This window comes from Hippopotamus amphibius, chromosome 13 (genome assembly GCF_030028045.1).
Source record: "Hippopotamus amphibius kiboko isolate mHipAmp2 chromosome 13, mHipAmp2.hap2, whole genome shotgun sequence".
Taxonomy (NCBI): Eukaryota; Metazoa; Chordata; class Mammalia; order Artiodactyla; family Hippopotamidae; genus Hippopotamus; species Hippopotamus amphibius.
The window spans coordinates 93,108,126-93,125,575 of NC_080198.1; the positions used below are offsets into that span (position 1 = coordinate 93,108,126).

The 17,450-nt window shown below is 44.5% G+C and overlaps 1 protein-coding gene across 1 annotated transcript in view; it reads right to left on the reverse strand.

Moving 5' to 3' along the window:
- The window catches only part of CLNK (cytokine dependent hematopoietic cell linker), a 156,149-nt gene that overhangs the window by 103,815 nt on the left and 34,884 nt on the right, over positions 1–17,450 (reverse strand). The window contains exon 3 of the mRNA XM_057704653.1: positions 3,322–3,393. Coding sequence (XP_057560636.1) covers positions 3,322–3,393 — 72 coding nt within the window. The remainder of the gene's footprint in view (positions 1–3,321; positions 3,394–17,450) is intronic.

The following is a 17,450-nucleotide window of genomic DNA, read 5'->3' on the forward strand; positions in this document are numbered from 1 at the left end:
GAATTTGGGAGTGGATAGGGGAGGACAGCCCTTTTGCACCTGTCACCAGAGTTGACCTCTACACCTAAGTGAGAGGTGGCAGTAGTGAGGGCAGTGACGTGGAACACAGGGGTCGTTTCAGAGATTAGTACTAATAATTATGTCCACTGTTAACTATATACAACATGCAGCTCTTCAGCCTCGGAGAAGTTATTTACCCTCTCTAGCCTGCATTCTTCTCTCCTATAAAAGGAAACCTAGTAAGAATGTGATCACTAGGCTGCAGTGGGACACTTCCTATTAAGCTCTTTTTTTCCTATTATTTTTATTGGAGTATAGTTGGTTTACAGTGTTGTCTTAGTCTCTGCTGTACAGCAAAGTGTGTCAATTATACATATACACGTATCCACTCTTTTTTAGATTCTATTCCCATATGAGCCATTACAGAGTATGCAGTAGAGTTCCCTGTGTTACACAGTAGGTCCTTGTTAGTTATCTATTTTATGTATAGTAGTGTGTATATGTCAATCTCAATCTCCCAGTTTATCCCCGCCCCCACTTCCCCTATAAGTTTGTTTTCTACATATGTGACTCAATTTCTGTTTTGTAAAGAGGTTCATTTGTACCATTTTTTAGATTCCACATATAAGTGATATCATATGATACTTGTCTTTCTCTGCCTATTAAGCTCTTAAAACAGCACCTAGCCTGTGGTGAGCCCTTGGCAACTGTTAGCCCTTGTTATTTAATGAGAACCTACTATGTTCCAGGCATGCTACAGAGGTCATGCATTTATTCCCCAAACACAGGAACTGCTTTAGGTCCAGGGGATGGATGGTGGGCAAAACAGTCTACTCTTGATTTTTTGTTTTCGTTTCTTTTTTTCCGACTGTGCTGAGGGATCTTAGTTCCCAGACCAGGGACTGAACTCGGGTCCTCAGCAGTGAAAGCACAGAGTCTTAACCACTGGACCACCAAGGAATGCAGTCTACTCTTGTTTTTCAAATACCATTTCTAAAATACGCAAAGCATGGAGATGGTGATGGGCTTGTCTGAGTGAGGTCACCCAGCTAGCTAGCAGGTCAGCTGAGAGGTCAGTCCGGTGCCGGTAGACCTGTTCTGCTCCACAGCCCTGCCCACCTGCAGCCCTGTCCCTACTTCATCATCATCCCACGCTAATAATTATAATTTGTGTGGAGGATGAAAACATCAGTTTAATAGGTGTGAAAGTATGATTGTAGATCCAAATATGTAGTTTTCAGACATGTGGATTTGATTTATAGATCTCAGATACTAATTTATATTCATATAACACTTTCATTATGAAATATGCAGTGTACAGAGATTTGTATGTATATAGGAATTTTTTTCTTTTTAATTTGGGTTTATAAATGGTTTGGAACAGGTTGCAGAAACATCGTCTGTTGCTCTTTTTAATATATCTTGAGCATGCTATGACACATCCTGAAATAATTTTCTTCGACAAAAAAGCACTGCTCTCTCTCTCTCTTTTTTTTCCAAATGTAACGGTAAATATTACTTTGATGTATGTAATTGTTGCAACCATCTCCATTTGAAGGAAGACTTCTAACCCTTCCATCTCCGATCTCTTGCTATTGTCAAGAAATAAGAAAAACCGACTTAAAATGCATTATTCAAATGTGTTTAGTGTAAACATTGAAGAGGTCTGAGAACAGCCACAAATTTTCCTTTGCTTAATGCTATCTTGAAAATATTTCAAGTATTCTGTTTTACAGACATGCATTCACTCTGCTTAGGGAAAATATTTCTTCAAACACATTTTAGCATGCCAAAATTGCTTCTGGTGCCTGGCACTTAGTAGGAACTGAACGGATGTTTGGTGATTGACTTGAATTGAAATTCACTGGGATGCAGGGATTGGTATAGTACGCGGATACCCTTGGGTACCTCTAGGCACAGGGATGGCTCCCACAGAGCTTGGCGAGGGGATTCTGGCTGGGCACAGGGAGGCCTAAAACCCCTCTGAACATTGCAATGTTGCCTAGGGTCAGACCAGCAGAGCTGGAGCTGGCTTCATGATCGGTCCCTTGTCAGTCATTTCATCAAGCAGCTTTCCTTCTGAGCTTTAAGACTTGGTTGCGAGCCCCTTGGAGATAGGACATTGCCTCTCAACTCTGCAATTTCAAGAGCCTGTGCGAGTCTTAATGCCACAATTACTCAGTAAATGTTTTGCTCAATTGAAGGACAAAGAAAAGAAACCAAATGGGCACATAGCTTCCTCTGGTCTCTTCGCTTCTGAGACCTGGCAGTGAACTCGTGGCCTGATCTTTCTGTGATTCATCACTTAAATCACCCAGCAGCTGCAGGATGCCAGCTTCCCTCCTCAATGGCTGTCTCTTGGGCTGTTTAGAGAACTAGGTGGGTGGTGGAAATAGCCCTCGTCTGAGATGCTGTGGACACCTGAGAGCATCTTTTTAAAAAATTTAAAAAATTTTTTTATTTGCTGTTTATCCTTGCATCTATCTGATCATTGATTTTTTTTAATTGAAGGATAGTTGATTTACAGTGTTGTGTTAATTTCTGCTGTACAGAAAAGTGATTCAGTTATACATATATACACATTCTTTTTTTTAAAATTAATTAATTAATTAGTTATTTTTTGGCTGCATTGGGTCTTCATTGCTGTGCATGGGGTTTCTCTAGCTGTGGTGAGTGGGAACTACTCTTTGTTGTGGTGCACGGGCTTCTCATTGCGGTGGCTTCTCTTGTTGCAGAGCATGGGCTCTAGGCACCTGGGCTTCCATAGTTGTGGCACATGGGCTCAATAGCTGTGGCTCACGGGCTCTAGCGTGCAGGCTCAGTAGTTGTGGTGCACAGGCTTAGTTGCTCCGAGGTATGTGGGATCTTCTGGGACCAGGGATTGAACCCGTGTCCCCTGCATTGGCAGGCAGATTCTTAACCACTGCACCACCTAGGACGTCCCTACACATTCTTTTTCATATTCTTTTCCATTATGGTTTATCATAGGTTATTGACTATAGTTCCCTGTGCTATATAGCAGGAACTTGTTGTCTATCCATTATCTATATAATAGCTTACATCTGCTAAGCTCAACCTCCCACTCCATCCCTTCCCCATAACCTATACCTGCATCACATATGTGCATGTTCAACACGCATCAAGTCCCTTCTTATTCTGGACCTTGGTCGCTGTGTAACCTCTAAGAGCAATGACTGCAATATAATTCTACCCCATTAACATTGTGTGTGTGTGTGTGTGTGTGTGCGCGCGCTGGTCAGGTAATTTGCCACAGCATCAAAATTTTTGCTACTCTATTAACAAATAAGTAAATATCCTGACCTATTGTTTAGCAGAGCGAAGTTCTCGAATTTCAAATCACTGGATCCATCTTTTGCTGTTTTTCTATTGCCCCTGTGATGAAAGAAAATAGATTATAGTCAGGAAATAGCAAGCCAAGAGGGGAAAAAATTAATTAAGTGCATTCATTCACAGAAACAACCACCCAGTCAGATGTAAGTAATTAACATCTTGTACATAATTCCAAATCTCTCTTTGCATTTCCACTGGGGTTAAGCAAAATCTGAGTCTAAAGTAATCCAATTACTTAATTTTTTTTTTTTAATGTAAGAGCTTTATTTTACAAGGGATGATATTGTAGGATAGATAAGGATGAGGACGTGGGCTCTCCCACATCAGCAGCGTCAAGGTGGTAGAACACCTCCTTAAGCTCTCTGAATGTCCGTGACATTGCTCTGTACAATGAAGAGCATCACACCTGTGCCACATGGTTAAGAGGAGGCTGTCAAACAAGGACAGTGCCTATGGGCTAAGGAATGTCCTAGATGCTTTCCTGTGTTAATTGGGCCAAAACTAGCAAACATCATCTGATGTAGGGAGGCAGATGATTTAGGAATAGCAACTTGGATTCAAATAATATGTATTGAACTCTTGTATAATTTAGGCACTATGTGATGGTATTTTCTATGAAGAGATTAACTTATTTTAAATTGAGTTAATTTGTTCAAATTCAGTAAGGCATTCTCTATCATAAACCATCCATAGTTCATCTCATTAGCCAAATTTAGTATATTTTCATTTATTTTGCTGACATTTCGTGAGCTTTATCAGACATTTACAGATGATTCTTTCCTCCATGAATGCTCCTTGGCATTCAACTTGGGTAGATCCTCTGACCTGTGTGCCCCCCCCCGTTTCTCTCCCTTGGTTCACACCTGCTTCTTCTTGGTCCTTAGACTTTAAAAAATTTTTTTTTTCACCTTTATTGGAGTATAATTGTTTTACAGTATTGTGTTAGTTTCTGCTGTACCACAAAGTGATTCAGCTATATGTATACATATATTCCCATATCCCCTCCCTCTTGAGCTACCCTCACCGTCCCCATCCCACCCCTTTGGGTCCTCACAAAGCATGGAGTTGATCTGCCTGTGCTCTGCAGCAGCTTCCCACTAGCTATCTATTTTACACTCGGTAGGGTCCTTAGACTTTCTCCCCTCCCTCCCCCTGGGCTCTTCCAGGGACTGGCCCCTCTTTCTCAAACACCTGTTGTCTTCCTTCTTCTCCTGCTTCTAACTCATGCTTCTGAGTTCAGCTCATATGTTACTTCCTTACAGAAACCTTCCTTCCTCTCTGAGACAGACCCCTTCACAGCATTTGTCTTGAGCTTTTGCTGTCCTTTGGTTTAACGTGTAGCTTGTGTTCTCGTCTGCTAAGCTGCAAAACTGCCATCTCCGTGAGAGCAGGAACTGCAGGACTCTGCATGCCCAGGACCTGGGTCAGTGCCTGACCCGCAGTGGACGTGCATGGCTGTGCACGTGAACCAAGGACTCCAGGAAATGCCAGAAGATGAATTGAGACTCTATCTCCATCTAAGATTTCATGTGTAGCCTGTCGACTGCAACATGATAAATAAAAATGTTAGTGAGTTGTTTGGATATGTTTTGTCACTGTGTAAATTGATCAGTTAGAAAGATGATGGTTGGGACTTCCCTGGTGGTGCAGTGGTTAAGAATCCGCCTACCAATGCAGGGGACACAGGTCTGAGCCCTGGTCCGGGAAGATCTCACATGCCATGGAGCAACTAAGCCTGTGAGCCACAACTACTGAGCCCTCGCGCTGCAACTACTGAAGCCTACTCACCTAGGGCCCATACTCCTCAACAAGAGAAGCCACCACGATGAGAAGCCTGCACAACACAAGGAAAGAGTAGCACCTGTTCACTGCAACTAGAGAAAGACCACACTCAGCAATGAAGACCCAACGCAGCCAAAAATTAATAAATTAAAAAAAAGAAAGATGATGGCATTATTCCGTTGTTTTTCTTTTTGTTTTTTTTGTTATTCCATGATTACACAATTATTTCATCATTGTATTATTTCACATATTTTATTTTATTGTTTTTTCATTTATCTGGGTTAAATCTCAATTCATAAATCTATATCTGCATTCCCACTTCATTTCTAAGTTCTAGACATGAACATCTAACTATTTGGGGGACCTTTCTAACTGGTCGTCCTCCAGCAGACCCAGGGTCTTTTCCTAGTGAACAGCTCCATTGCTCATATAGCTTTTATTTTTATAAATTTTTTCATCTTTATTGGAGTATAACTGCTTTACAATGTTGTGTTAGTTTCTGCTGTACAACAAAGTGAATCAGCTGTATTTACACATATATCCTCATATCTACTCCTTCTTGAGCTCCCCTCCCACCGTCCCTATTCCACCCCTCTGGGTTGTCACAAAGCACGGAGCTGATCTCCCTGTGCTGTGCAGAAGCTTCCCGCTAGCCATCCACTTTATATTTGGTAGCGTGTATATGTCAATGCTGCTCTCTCACTTTGTCCCAGTCACATAGCTTTTAAACCAGCAGTCTGGGCACTCACCTTGAGTCTTCTGTTTCCTCTCCCCTCCATCATCACCATCTCCACAATTTGTTACCAGGTCCTAACAATCGATTCCCGACCATCCTCTCTCTCCACTCCCATAAGCGATATCCAGTTGTATTCTACTTTTATCCTCTCCAGCCTGGACTCAGGTGTTGGCCCCCTAGCCTCCTGGGCTCCAATCCACCCACCAAAGTGCAGTAAGAACAACCTTCTTTCTAATTAGCAGGATATTATCAAGTCACCTTCCTGCTTGAAAATCCTCACCACGCCTCCCTTTCTGCAGGACAGAGTCCACACTCTTTACCACAATAACCAAGATCCCAGTGGCCTTGAATACAATTTCTGCTGTTTGTGTTCTCATTTCCTGCCACCCTCTCCCTCTGCCAGGCCCCCACATTGTCTCCTCTCTGGGTGATATTTTTGTATGCTCCGAGATCATCGATTTTTCTTTTGCTTCCATTGGATCTGGTAAAATATTTTCCACTCTTTAAGGTTTAGTTCAAATATTAGTTCCCCATGAGGTCTTCAGTGCTGCTTCCTCTTTGAACCCTCTTAGTATTTTTGGTATGTCTCTGTTTCACATTCATTCATTTGTTCATGAATCCATTCATTCATTAACTCAACAAGTAGATATCGGATCTATTTTGTGCCAGGCTGTATACAGTCATTAATGAAGACACGCGAAGCCTACCTTGTGGATCTTTTATTGTTGCTGGGAGACAGGCCATAAACATGTAAATAGGCAATTATGTTTTTATCATATTGCCTTGTACATGCCTGTTCACGTGTTCATGTTCCCTTCTGTAGGGGATTTTGCCAGTAGAGACATATACTGGGAATTTTTTCTCTCCCATCACAGGGACTAGCTGACTTCAGGTGTGATCTCCAGAATGTTTTTAAGATATGAAATGATGCACTGATAACGAACAGATAAATGCCCTGCCCAATGGGGTCACACACAATAGTGAACGAAACACTCAGTTGTGTAGGGTCCCTTAGGTCTCTCTGACACCAACAAGGTTCTGACCTGTCCCTGCACTGAGAAGCAGGCCCTCAGTTTCATCTTATCTCTGAGATGTGGGCAGCATTTCTGTGCTCTTACAGCCAATATAACGTTTGCTGACATGGCTTTAACCAGTTCAATCTTAGGAGGATGGGTGGGACTCTGGGAATTTCCTCAACCGCTTCCTGGGTTCCTCAAGAAGCCAATAGCCTGGGAGCTTCCTCTGACCTCTCCAGAGAATCTGCTTCTGGTTTGTTATCTTTAGGAAGAGAGTTTAACTCAAGCTCTTTTTCTGTTTCATCTTGACAGTAACCTTCAGTAGTAAATGGGCAGGCATCCCACTCAGCTTCCTACTACAGATGAGGAGCTGGGGACCCTGAGAGTGGAGGGGATTTGGTTCAAGGTAACCGGGCTGGTTGATGCCCCAGTCAGTGCTCCGCACCAGGTCTCTGGTCTCCTGCCAGGTGTGCGTTACCTGCACTGCAGGGGCGGCCACACTGTGTGCTCAGGGCCAGGCCCCTCTGAGATCAGATAAGGAACTGGGGAGAGAATGGGTGGTGGTGTGGGGTAGGGAGTATGGAGGAGGGTGGGGAGGTGTTACTGTTCTTCCTGTAATGGATTGTTTAAGAAAACCATTAACAGAGCTGGCAAGTTAATAGCCATCTACCTGGACAGTAAGTAGTTAAGTTTATTTGTTATTAAAACACATAAAAAGAGCAGAGAAAGTTAGAAGGATTAGCAATAGAAGAGGTTCCCTCCCTGTTCCCCCTCCCTCCCCAGTTATTTGAGATTGAGTTTTGTTTGCTAATCACAAGGAAAACTGAATTGTCTTGCCCCACAGCTTTTCTCTCCACCAGGTCTTTCTGCCTTAAATCATTCCTTAGGATTCCAGGTTTTAGGCACACATTTTTTTTAAATGCACCATGTTGAAAGAATTACCAAGTCTATTGCAGAAAATATGATTCAAGAACGTCAATCATAATAGGTCAAAATTGTTTGCTTTGTATTAAATTAACAACTGACCTTAGAAGGAGATGGTCAACGTTCCCAAGTTGGCCATGGCATTTGTGGGCCTGGGGCTGACGCTTCTGTTGACTGAGCAGTGTAAACAGATACACACCATTTTCAAGACTCAAACATCTGAGATCAGCAGTCCTTCCTGTGGGCTGTTCAGTCTGTCCCACTCACATGGTAAAATAAATCCAATGAGCACTTTTAAACCACTGCTCTGTTGCTTATCTCTGATCCTGGTCAAGTGCCCCCAGGGTAGCAACACAGGCTGATTTATTACACAGAGAACTCAGCACATCCCAGAAAAGTGGGAAGTGCCGTAGGCTTGTGGGGAAACTGAGGCACAGAGTGTCCGTGGGTGAGCCAACTAATTGTTCTTGCAATCACCTCTTACTCCACTGAGAAAGAGCACATCGCCTCACAGCAGCCAACTTCTCTTCTTAACTATATACCCAACACTTCTGGCTCTAAACTTTTCGGTGCTCTCTGCTTTCCTTTCTCTCTTATGCGTATATTTAAAGCGTACAATTGGATTTTATTTTTCTTATTAGTAATGTATATATGGCAATCCCAATCTCCCAGTTCACTCCCCCTCAATCCCCCCCCCCCACTTTCCCCACTTGGTGTCCATATGTTTGTTCTCTACATCTGTGTCTCTAGTTCTGCCTTGCAAACCAGTTGACTTGTACCATTTTTCTAGATTCTGCATGTATGTATTAATATACGATACTTGTTTTTCTCTTTCTGACTCACTTCACTCTGTATGACAGTCTCTAGGTACATCCATGTCTCTACAAATGTCCCAAGAAATAGGTTATATCTTTAAGTGAGGGGGTAGTCAAGAAAGGCTTCCACAGAGTTGTGAATGAGGACATTCAGGCATTTGCCAGGCCGATGACGTGGTGAGCTGGGAGGTGGCGAGAAAGGCGGGACAACCTATTTTGAGAGTTAAAGATGCCTGCTCCCAGCTATCCCGGCCATTTCCCTCTAATTTCTCACCTTTACCTGTACTCCCAGGTACACTCAATATGGTGGGTGCATCTCACCAGCCATTTCTTCTGTTGTGAAACTACACTGCTCCTATTAAACTTTCAGATCACGTTCAGCTTTTTCCAGAAGCTTCTCATTCTATACAGTCCTACTGAGCTTGCATATTTCTGAGAAATCACACAAACTGCTCTTAAGCCATAATTCTCGTTCAAGGGTCTGTGCAGCTGCATTGCTGACTCCAGGATCATGAATAACAATAATGCGTAACGTTATAATTATCATGATAATAACAACGGCTCGAAACTGAGATAAGATTTCCAATTTACTGATCATTGTTTGCCAGTTCGCACACATTAATCGATCAAATGTTCACAACAACACTATGAGGCCAGTCCTAGTCAGCCCCCAACCCTGTAGGATTTCTTTGCTCCCCCCATGCTCCATTTCCTGGGGAACTGCCATGCATCAGGCTCTTGAGGAAACACTCTGAGAAGGAGATGATGGTGCAGGGAGTCCATTAGGGTGAGATCTTGGGATCCACCCTTGTGAAGGGAAGGGAAAGAAGCAGGATTGGGCACAGGGAAAACCTGTATGGTGTTCTGGGATTGGCACGATGGCCCTTCAGCACTGTCCCAAGTTTGGTGGGGTGGGGAGGGGCATGGCTTTGTATTCCTGGGTGAACCAGTTAGTGGATGTGGGCTGCCCCAGCTGAGGCAACTCCATTCGACCGAGACAATTCCCAAAGCAGGTTGAGAGGGGGAGACCCCCAAAGTCTAGTACAATATCACATTGGATCCTGACTCTTTAGAGAGTGTCTGAGGTCCCAAGGTCAACATAGGTCTTGGCTGTGTTGTTCATCAGGAGAGAAGGAGAATGGGAGGAGAGAGGAAAGGAAGGATGGGGCCAAGGGCAGGATGATCCTGAGGGCAGGTTGTCCCCTAGGAAGGAGTGGATAAGCAAGTTGGAGAGATGCTAGTCTCCACAGAATGCAGTGTGGTGTGGACACAAAGGTTAAGGGCACACGCTTGTACATGGTCTGGATTTGAATCTGGTTCTGCCAACTCAAGGAGTCACCTTATCTCATCATCTTCATTTGACACACGTGGAAGGGCAGAGTTATGATAACTTCCCCACATATGGATTGAATGCTACTGGTCATTTTTATTATCTAGGACCCAATTCTTACTCAGATAATTAAGGAATAGCAGAGGTGGACCACCAGGAGCACCGAGAAGGGCAACTGATAATGAGAGTATTTCAGCCAGGCTGAAAGCGTGGGTTATTGTCTCACAGTTTTTGTGGGTCAGCAATCTGGGCATGACTTTGCCGGGTCTTCCCTTTTTTAAAATTAATTAATTAATTAGGCTGCATTGGGTCTTTGTTGCTGCAGGTGGGCTTTCTCTAGTTGCAGGGAACGGGAGTTACTCTTTGTTGCGATGTGCCCTTATTGTGGTGGCTTCTTTTGGTGTGGATCACGGGCTCTAGGTGCTCGGGCTTCAGTAGTTGCGGCAGGCGGGTGGGCTCAGTAGTTGTGGCACGTGGGGCTTAGTTGTTCCGTGGCATGTGGGATCTTCCTGGACTGGGGATCGAACCTGTGTCCCCTGCATTGGCAGGTGGATTCTTAACCACTGCACCACCAGGGAACTCCTTGGGTCCTCTGTTTTATGGTCTCTGTTGAGGCTGCTATCAAAGTGTCAGCCAGAGCTGGGGTCTCATCTTCAAGCTCAACTGGGAAAGGATCTATCTGGTCCTAAGCACGTGCGATTGTTGACAGAGTTCAGTTTCTTATGGCTTATTGGACTTAGAACATCACTTCCTCGGTGTCTGTTGGTGGGAGGATGCCCTCAGTTCCTTGCCCCATGGCCTCCCTAATACAGCCACTTGCTTTATCAAAACATGCAAACCAAGCAGACGAGAGGAAAGTTGCAATCTTATGTAATGTAATCACAGAAATGACGTCTCATCAATTTTGCCATCGCCTGTTGTTTAGAGTCCTCGCTTACAAGTGGGGGTGGGGGGAATGGATCACACAGGGAGGGACGTGAGTACCAGGAGAGGAGGTAATTGGAGGCCACTTTAGTGTCTGTGTGCTGCACATATTGCTCTCTCAGTGTGGAAGTGTGAGTAGAGATGACAGTAGTTGGTCACATTCAGAAGGTGTTTGACAAATCTACAAACCAAATTAGCTAGAATCTTTCTGCCGCCTGTTTTATAACCTTCCATGATTCCTAAAAATGTCAGGCCAATTTTCAAAAGTTTTTCAGCTAATTCCAGAGGACTCAGCAAATACCACAACAAACTGGTTCTCCAGTTTTCTGCTCTTGCATGTGGGGGGTCATTGTAATTATTTTGGCAGCAGGATGCTGTACTTCTAACTGCCTTAAAATTGTCACTACATTAGTCGTCATGAACAACTTCTCCAAGCAATGGATACCTATTTTGTTCATTCCATTTGAAGGGTATAGGTGGTATGTGCAAAATTCCTTCAACTTATGTATTCCTGTACCTGGCTTCTTCTAAACCTAGGAAATGTTTGACATTCTCCCTGAGCATCTGAGAAAAGCCCAGGTTCTTGGGAATTTGACACACCATAGCCTGGATGATGGACACCTTTTATATGTTTGCACTGCTGAACCCAGATAAGTTGAAGGACGTACACAGCCTTCTTGCCACACAGGTTTTTTTTTTTTAAGTTTGAATTTGAGTATATTTACACAGGGCTGGTTTTCTCAAGCTCAAGAAGCCTCCCCATTCATTCCATACTATGTTGCACTTCTATATTGCTTGACTGGGCCCTTAAGATTTGAACTGATGACCTTCCTAGAGGAATTTGAGAGGAACATCCACTTAATGAGTTGACCGCAATGAGATATTTTAATTGCTATCTCTCACCTACTCATGCCTCGGTGATGGTTAATTTTATCTGTCAACTTGGCTAGGCTATGATACTCAGTTGTTTGGTCAAAGAGCAATCTACATGTTGCTGAGAAGATATTTCTTAGATGTGATTAACATTTAAATCAGTAGACTTGGAGTAAAACAGGTGACACGCCATAGTGTGGGTGGGCTTCATCCAACCAGTTGAAGGCCTTAAGAGCAAAGACTGAGGTTTTCCTTCCTGAAGGAGAAGGAATTCTGCCTCAAGGCTACAGCACAGGAACCCTGCCTGAGCTTCTCGGTCTGCTGTCCTGTGGAATTTGGATTCAAGATTGCAACATCCACCCTTCTTACCTGGGTCTCCAGCTGACCCCCCTGCCCTGTAGATTTCAGACTTGCCAGCCCCCATAACCATGTGGGCTAATTCATTAAAATAAACCTCTCTCCCTATATGTATTTATGTATTCTTTTTTTTTTTTTGAAATTTAACTTTTTTTTTTAATTTATTATTTTTTGGGGGGTATACCAAGTTCAATCATCTGTTTTTATACACATATTCCCGTATTCCCTCCCTCCCTCGACTCCCCCCCACCCTCCCCGTCCCAGTCCTCTAAGGCATCTTCCATCCTCGAGTTGAACTCCCTTTGTTATACAACAACTTCCCACTGGCTATCCGTTTTACAGTTGGTAGTATATATATGTCTGTGCTACTCTCTCACTATTTATGTATTCTTTTGATCTGTTTCTCTGGAGAATCTTGACTAATATACTTTTTTTTAATGGTTTATTTACTTATTTATTTAATTTTTTTTTGGTTGTGTTGGGTCTTTGTTGCTGCACACGGGCTTTCTCTAGTTGCGGCAAGGGGGCACTACTCTTCATTGTGGTACGCGGGCTTCTCATTTCAGTGGCTTCCCTTGCTGCGAAGCAGAGGCTCTAGGTGTGCAGGCTTCAGTAGTGTGGCATGTGGGCTCAGTAGTTGTGGCTGGAGGGCTCTAGAGCTCAGGCTCCGTGGTCGTGGTGCACGGGCTTAAATGCTCTGTGGCATGTGGGATCTTCCCCCAGACCAGGGACAGAACCCGTGTCCCCTGCATTGGCACGTGGATTCTTAACCACTGTGCCACCAGGGAAGTCCCAATATACTTCTCATTTAATCCTTACAACAAATGCTTCATATCAGATACTCATGTTATCCTTATTTTACAGATGAAGAAACAGAGACTCAAGGCTCCAGTCATTGAGACAAATCTTGGCATAAAACCTGTCTCTTCACTGAACGGACTCCTTAGAAAACAGATGCTTCACTCCAAGCCACAGTGTCTGAGGAGCAGGGAAAGATGTACACACAGAAGACTCCTTGTCCTGGACGATCCCTCTAGAACTGAGCAAGGCATGGAGTCGGTTTCTGCAGGAGACCTGAGCATGAGACGGTCCTGGCAGGTTGCCATGGCCCCCACTGTGGGACATTCCCTCCTTGTACCTGAGTCATGGCGGAATTTGAGCTGCCAGTGAAGACACAGTGGGTGCTGCTGTCCATGTGATGTGGCCTGATAGCCTATCTGGACTGTTGCAATAAACCCATGCCTAGATGTCTCACAGGAAGCTACATTTGCTGGGAAACAGACGTTGATGATAAGGCATAATTTCAAAGCCCCCTCAGAGATAGGGATCCAGTAGGGTCCTGTATCTCCTTGTGTCTGTGCACACCAGGAGATCACAGCACACCAGGACAGAGATGTCCCTGCCTTCCCTGACAGTACGTGTGCAGCAGAAAGGGAGGGAAATGACCCAGACACAAGACAAACTTATATTCCGAAACAGCTTCATCATCGGGGACACTGCTCAGAGCCTTCTGTCTGTCTTGTCCAGTGTCTCCCATTTGTGGAGTTTATAGCTACAACCCTGGACCATAATTGTGGGGACAGCCAGATGGAGTGGAAGGAGAGTTTGATCCTGTGACTTTAGGGTTTGGGTTAGTGTTGGGGCCCTAACTATTTCACTGCCTCACTGTGTGATCTCAACCATGTTATTTAACCATAACCCAGTTATGGTTATGCCATGTGTAAAATCAGAGGTTGGGACTGGTTGGTATGTTCCCTGAAACATCATTACTGGATATATCGTGGCCACTTTCCTGTCCCTGCGTTAAACAGAGGGGAATAAGAGTCCTGATTCATAAGCAGCTGAAAGTCTTGTGGCAAAGTCCTAAAAACCATGGCATAAGAGGGGTGTGCATATATCACATGCTTGGAGAGCTTGGTGGCAGGATGAATTAACTTAAGGGTCCTGTGCTCACTGAAGCCCCCTCCATCTTTCACCTGGGTCCCAAGAGATCCTTATTGGTCTCCTTGACATCAGTCCCTTTCTCCTCAAAGATCCTCTGCCAACTTTATCTCAGCCATCATTTCAACGCTTCAGTTTTGTTTTTACAAACCTATGTTCCAGGCAAACCGAACCTATGGCTAGGCTGAAACACAGCCTGATGAAATTCTCTTTGCTCCTGTGGTCTCCTCTACATGCGATTCATTTCTCCCTCTGTCTCTTCTCCTTCTAACATTGCCACATCATCAAATTCTCCCTGTTCTGGGCTTCCCTGGTGGCTCAGTGGTTAAGAATCCACCTGTCAATGCAGGGGACACGGGTTCGAGCCCTGGTCCGGGAAGATCCCACACATGGCATGGAGCAACTAGGCCCGTGAGCCATAACTACTGAGACCACGTGCTGCAACTACTGAAGGCTGTGTGCCTAGAGCCCATGCTCCACAACAAGAGAACCACAATAAGAAGCTGGTGCACTGCAATGAAGAGTAGTTCCCACTCTCCACAACTACAGAAGCCCCATGTACAACAACGAAGACCCAACACAGCCAATAAATAAATAAATATAAAATAAAATAAAATAAAATAAATAAAATAAAATAAAATAAAATAAAATATTCTCCCTGTTCTGCTGGGCTCAGCACAGATGCCATCTTTTCTGATCATGTTTCCCAAATGTGTCTAGGCAGATGTCCTAAGTCCCTCTGTGAGCTACAATGGTGCTTGCTCTATCTAAGTGGATGGCAGCCATGTTTCCTAAGCCCCCAACCCATCCTGGACCTGACCCCTCCCCTCCTCTAGCCTCTTTGACAACTCCTGAAGGGCTCTGCCTCATGGTCTTGGGAACAAAATCCTCTCAGACTTAAGTCCTCTACTGAACTGAATTGAAATTGAGCAGTGGACCCTGGTGTCATCCTCAAGTCATATATTTATTGAGTAGCTACTATGCGCTGGTTATTGCCTTGTGCCTGGAGACACAGGTGGACAGGACACAAAAGGTCCTCCCTTGTGAAGCTGGCAGCCTGTGAGTGGGATCCGAACTAGTGAGCAAGAAACTCACCTCCTCTGTCTTTCTTTTTTCCCCACAGCTTCCTATTTTTGTTTACTCCTGATTCGAATGGCTCCCCGGTTTCAGGACAGTCCACCTGGCTCCGACCCGAGTTTCTCTTTGTACACAGCTGTGACACCTGCCTGTAGATTCATACCAGGCCAGGAGGTAGCCCTGGCTGGCTCCCTCTGGGCCTCCTTCAGGTCCCTTGGATCTGCCTGGGCTGCACTTCCTCCTCCTGATTCTCTGGACTCAGGGAGAGGCTCTGGATTCCCTGATGAAATGCATCAGCCTTCAGTTCCCAGGGGCTGCCTCCTGCATGGTCATGATGGGTGTGGACACCTCCCACCGAAGCTCTGAATTCCTGCCATCCCCCCACACAGGCTAGTAGCAAACAGTGTCTCATGAGAAGATCCACAGATGGAGGCATGAATCTCTGGAGGGAGTTAGTAATTCTTGTTTATTAAGGCAGAAAATGGAGCTGGAATGGTCTAGCACAGACCAGCTCTGCCTGTGGGTTGCAGGTGTGGCGTGGAGGGTGGTGCCTGGATGTAGCTCTTTGCTTTCCCAGAGTTATAGCTTCATTGAGTCCCAGAGCACAGGGTTTCATGGGAGGATACCTATCCTCTACTTGAACCTGCTAATTTTACAGATGAGAACACTTGGGCCCAGATGAGTGAAATGACTTGCCCACGCTAACCAGATGCTGACACAGAAGGTTCTGGAGCAGCTCCCATCTCCATGTGTGGTGCCTGAGGTCCCTTTCACCTGGCCTCGGCTTCCTCAGTGCTTGTCTTCTAATTAAGCCTCTTTTTCTTCTAAATAAATTCTCTTTTTCTTTTTAATCTCCTCTAGGACAAAAAGACAAAAGAAAGGTAACCTAATTTAGAAAACAAGAAAGTAATTCTGAATCCTTTTATGTTCAGGTTTCAAAGAACCCTATAAAACCTTTCCTCCTTTTTTTTTTTTTTTGTTGTTGTTGTTTAAATTTTGATTCAACAAAAGGAAACAAATGAACCAAAACATAGAAGTCTTACATATCATCTTTTCAAATGCTTTCTCCTTTTTTCCCCTCTCTGTCTTGATTTTCAGGGATGTAGCATCTAATAGGCCATCAATGTATGTAATGAACAAATACAATAACAGCAAGTGAATTACCCTTTTTATAGGTCTGTAGATGTATTCAGAGTGGAATTTAATTTATAGATGGTCATTCCTGAAAGATTCTGGATGTGTGATAGAAAACAACAGGAAAAAAGCAATACATTTATATTTTAAAAACCCTCAACACAAAAACTCAATGTGTACCTGGTTTGTACACTCTCCACAAAAACCCAAGAGTAAAAGGGACGTAACGGACCCTCTTTAGTGGTTGGCAGGAGCGCCAGGAAGGGACCTTGTGCTGAGAATGTAGAGTGAGGCTCCCCAGGACAATGTCCTTTCCTCCATCTCCTGGTCCAGCACTTCCTGACTCCAGAAGGCCCAGAGAAAGGAAGGGAAATCAAGGCAGGGGAGGGAAATGGGATGAGAATGGAGAAAGTTCTATAAGCCAGTTCCTGGGCTTGGCGACACCTCTCTGCTCTATAATCTGGAGCCCCTTCCCGGTAACCCCTCCACTTCCGTTACATCATTTCTCATTTTCTTCGGCCCATCCTCCATGCTGCAGCCAGGTGCTCATTCTAAAATCTGGCATTTCCACTGCCCATGGTTATGAACACGGCACACAGGCCTCCCATGTCTGGTCCCTGACGTTCTCTCTGCAGTTCTCTCTCTACAACCCCCACCCCCCGCCCTTGCCCCTTAATGGCGGCTGTCATGAGCCATTGGCCTGTCCCTGAATCGGCCCAGCCCCTCACATCTCTTTCTGTATGCAGAGAAAGCATAAATAACATCCCCAACTTCCAACAAGAGGTCCACAGATGAACACAATGCAAGGTCTCTTGTTCTAGACACGTCTTGTTTTATCCTCTCAGTAACTGAGTGTTGACAGAACTCAAGGAACCTGCCCACATCTCTCAGTGAGCAAATGACCTTCCTGTACTTCTTTATTTCCAGCTCTTACTACAGAGCCCCACCCACAGGAGGGGTTCAACACAGCTTGGAGGGATGTGACAGAGCTGAGCTTTAATACCAGATCTTTCTGACATCATGGTCCCAAAGAGGAAGCATGAGTTTAAATCAAGGATAATGGACAAATTGACCTAAAATACTACTTAGTGTGTCAACCACTTTCCTCAGTTCTTCCTGTTGATACATTATACTTTACAGATGGGAAAATAGGAGCCCAGAGATGCCAAACACATCACCCATGGCCACCC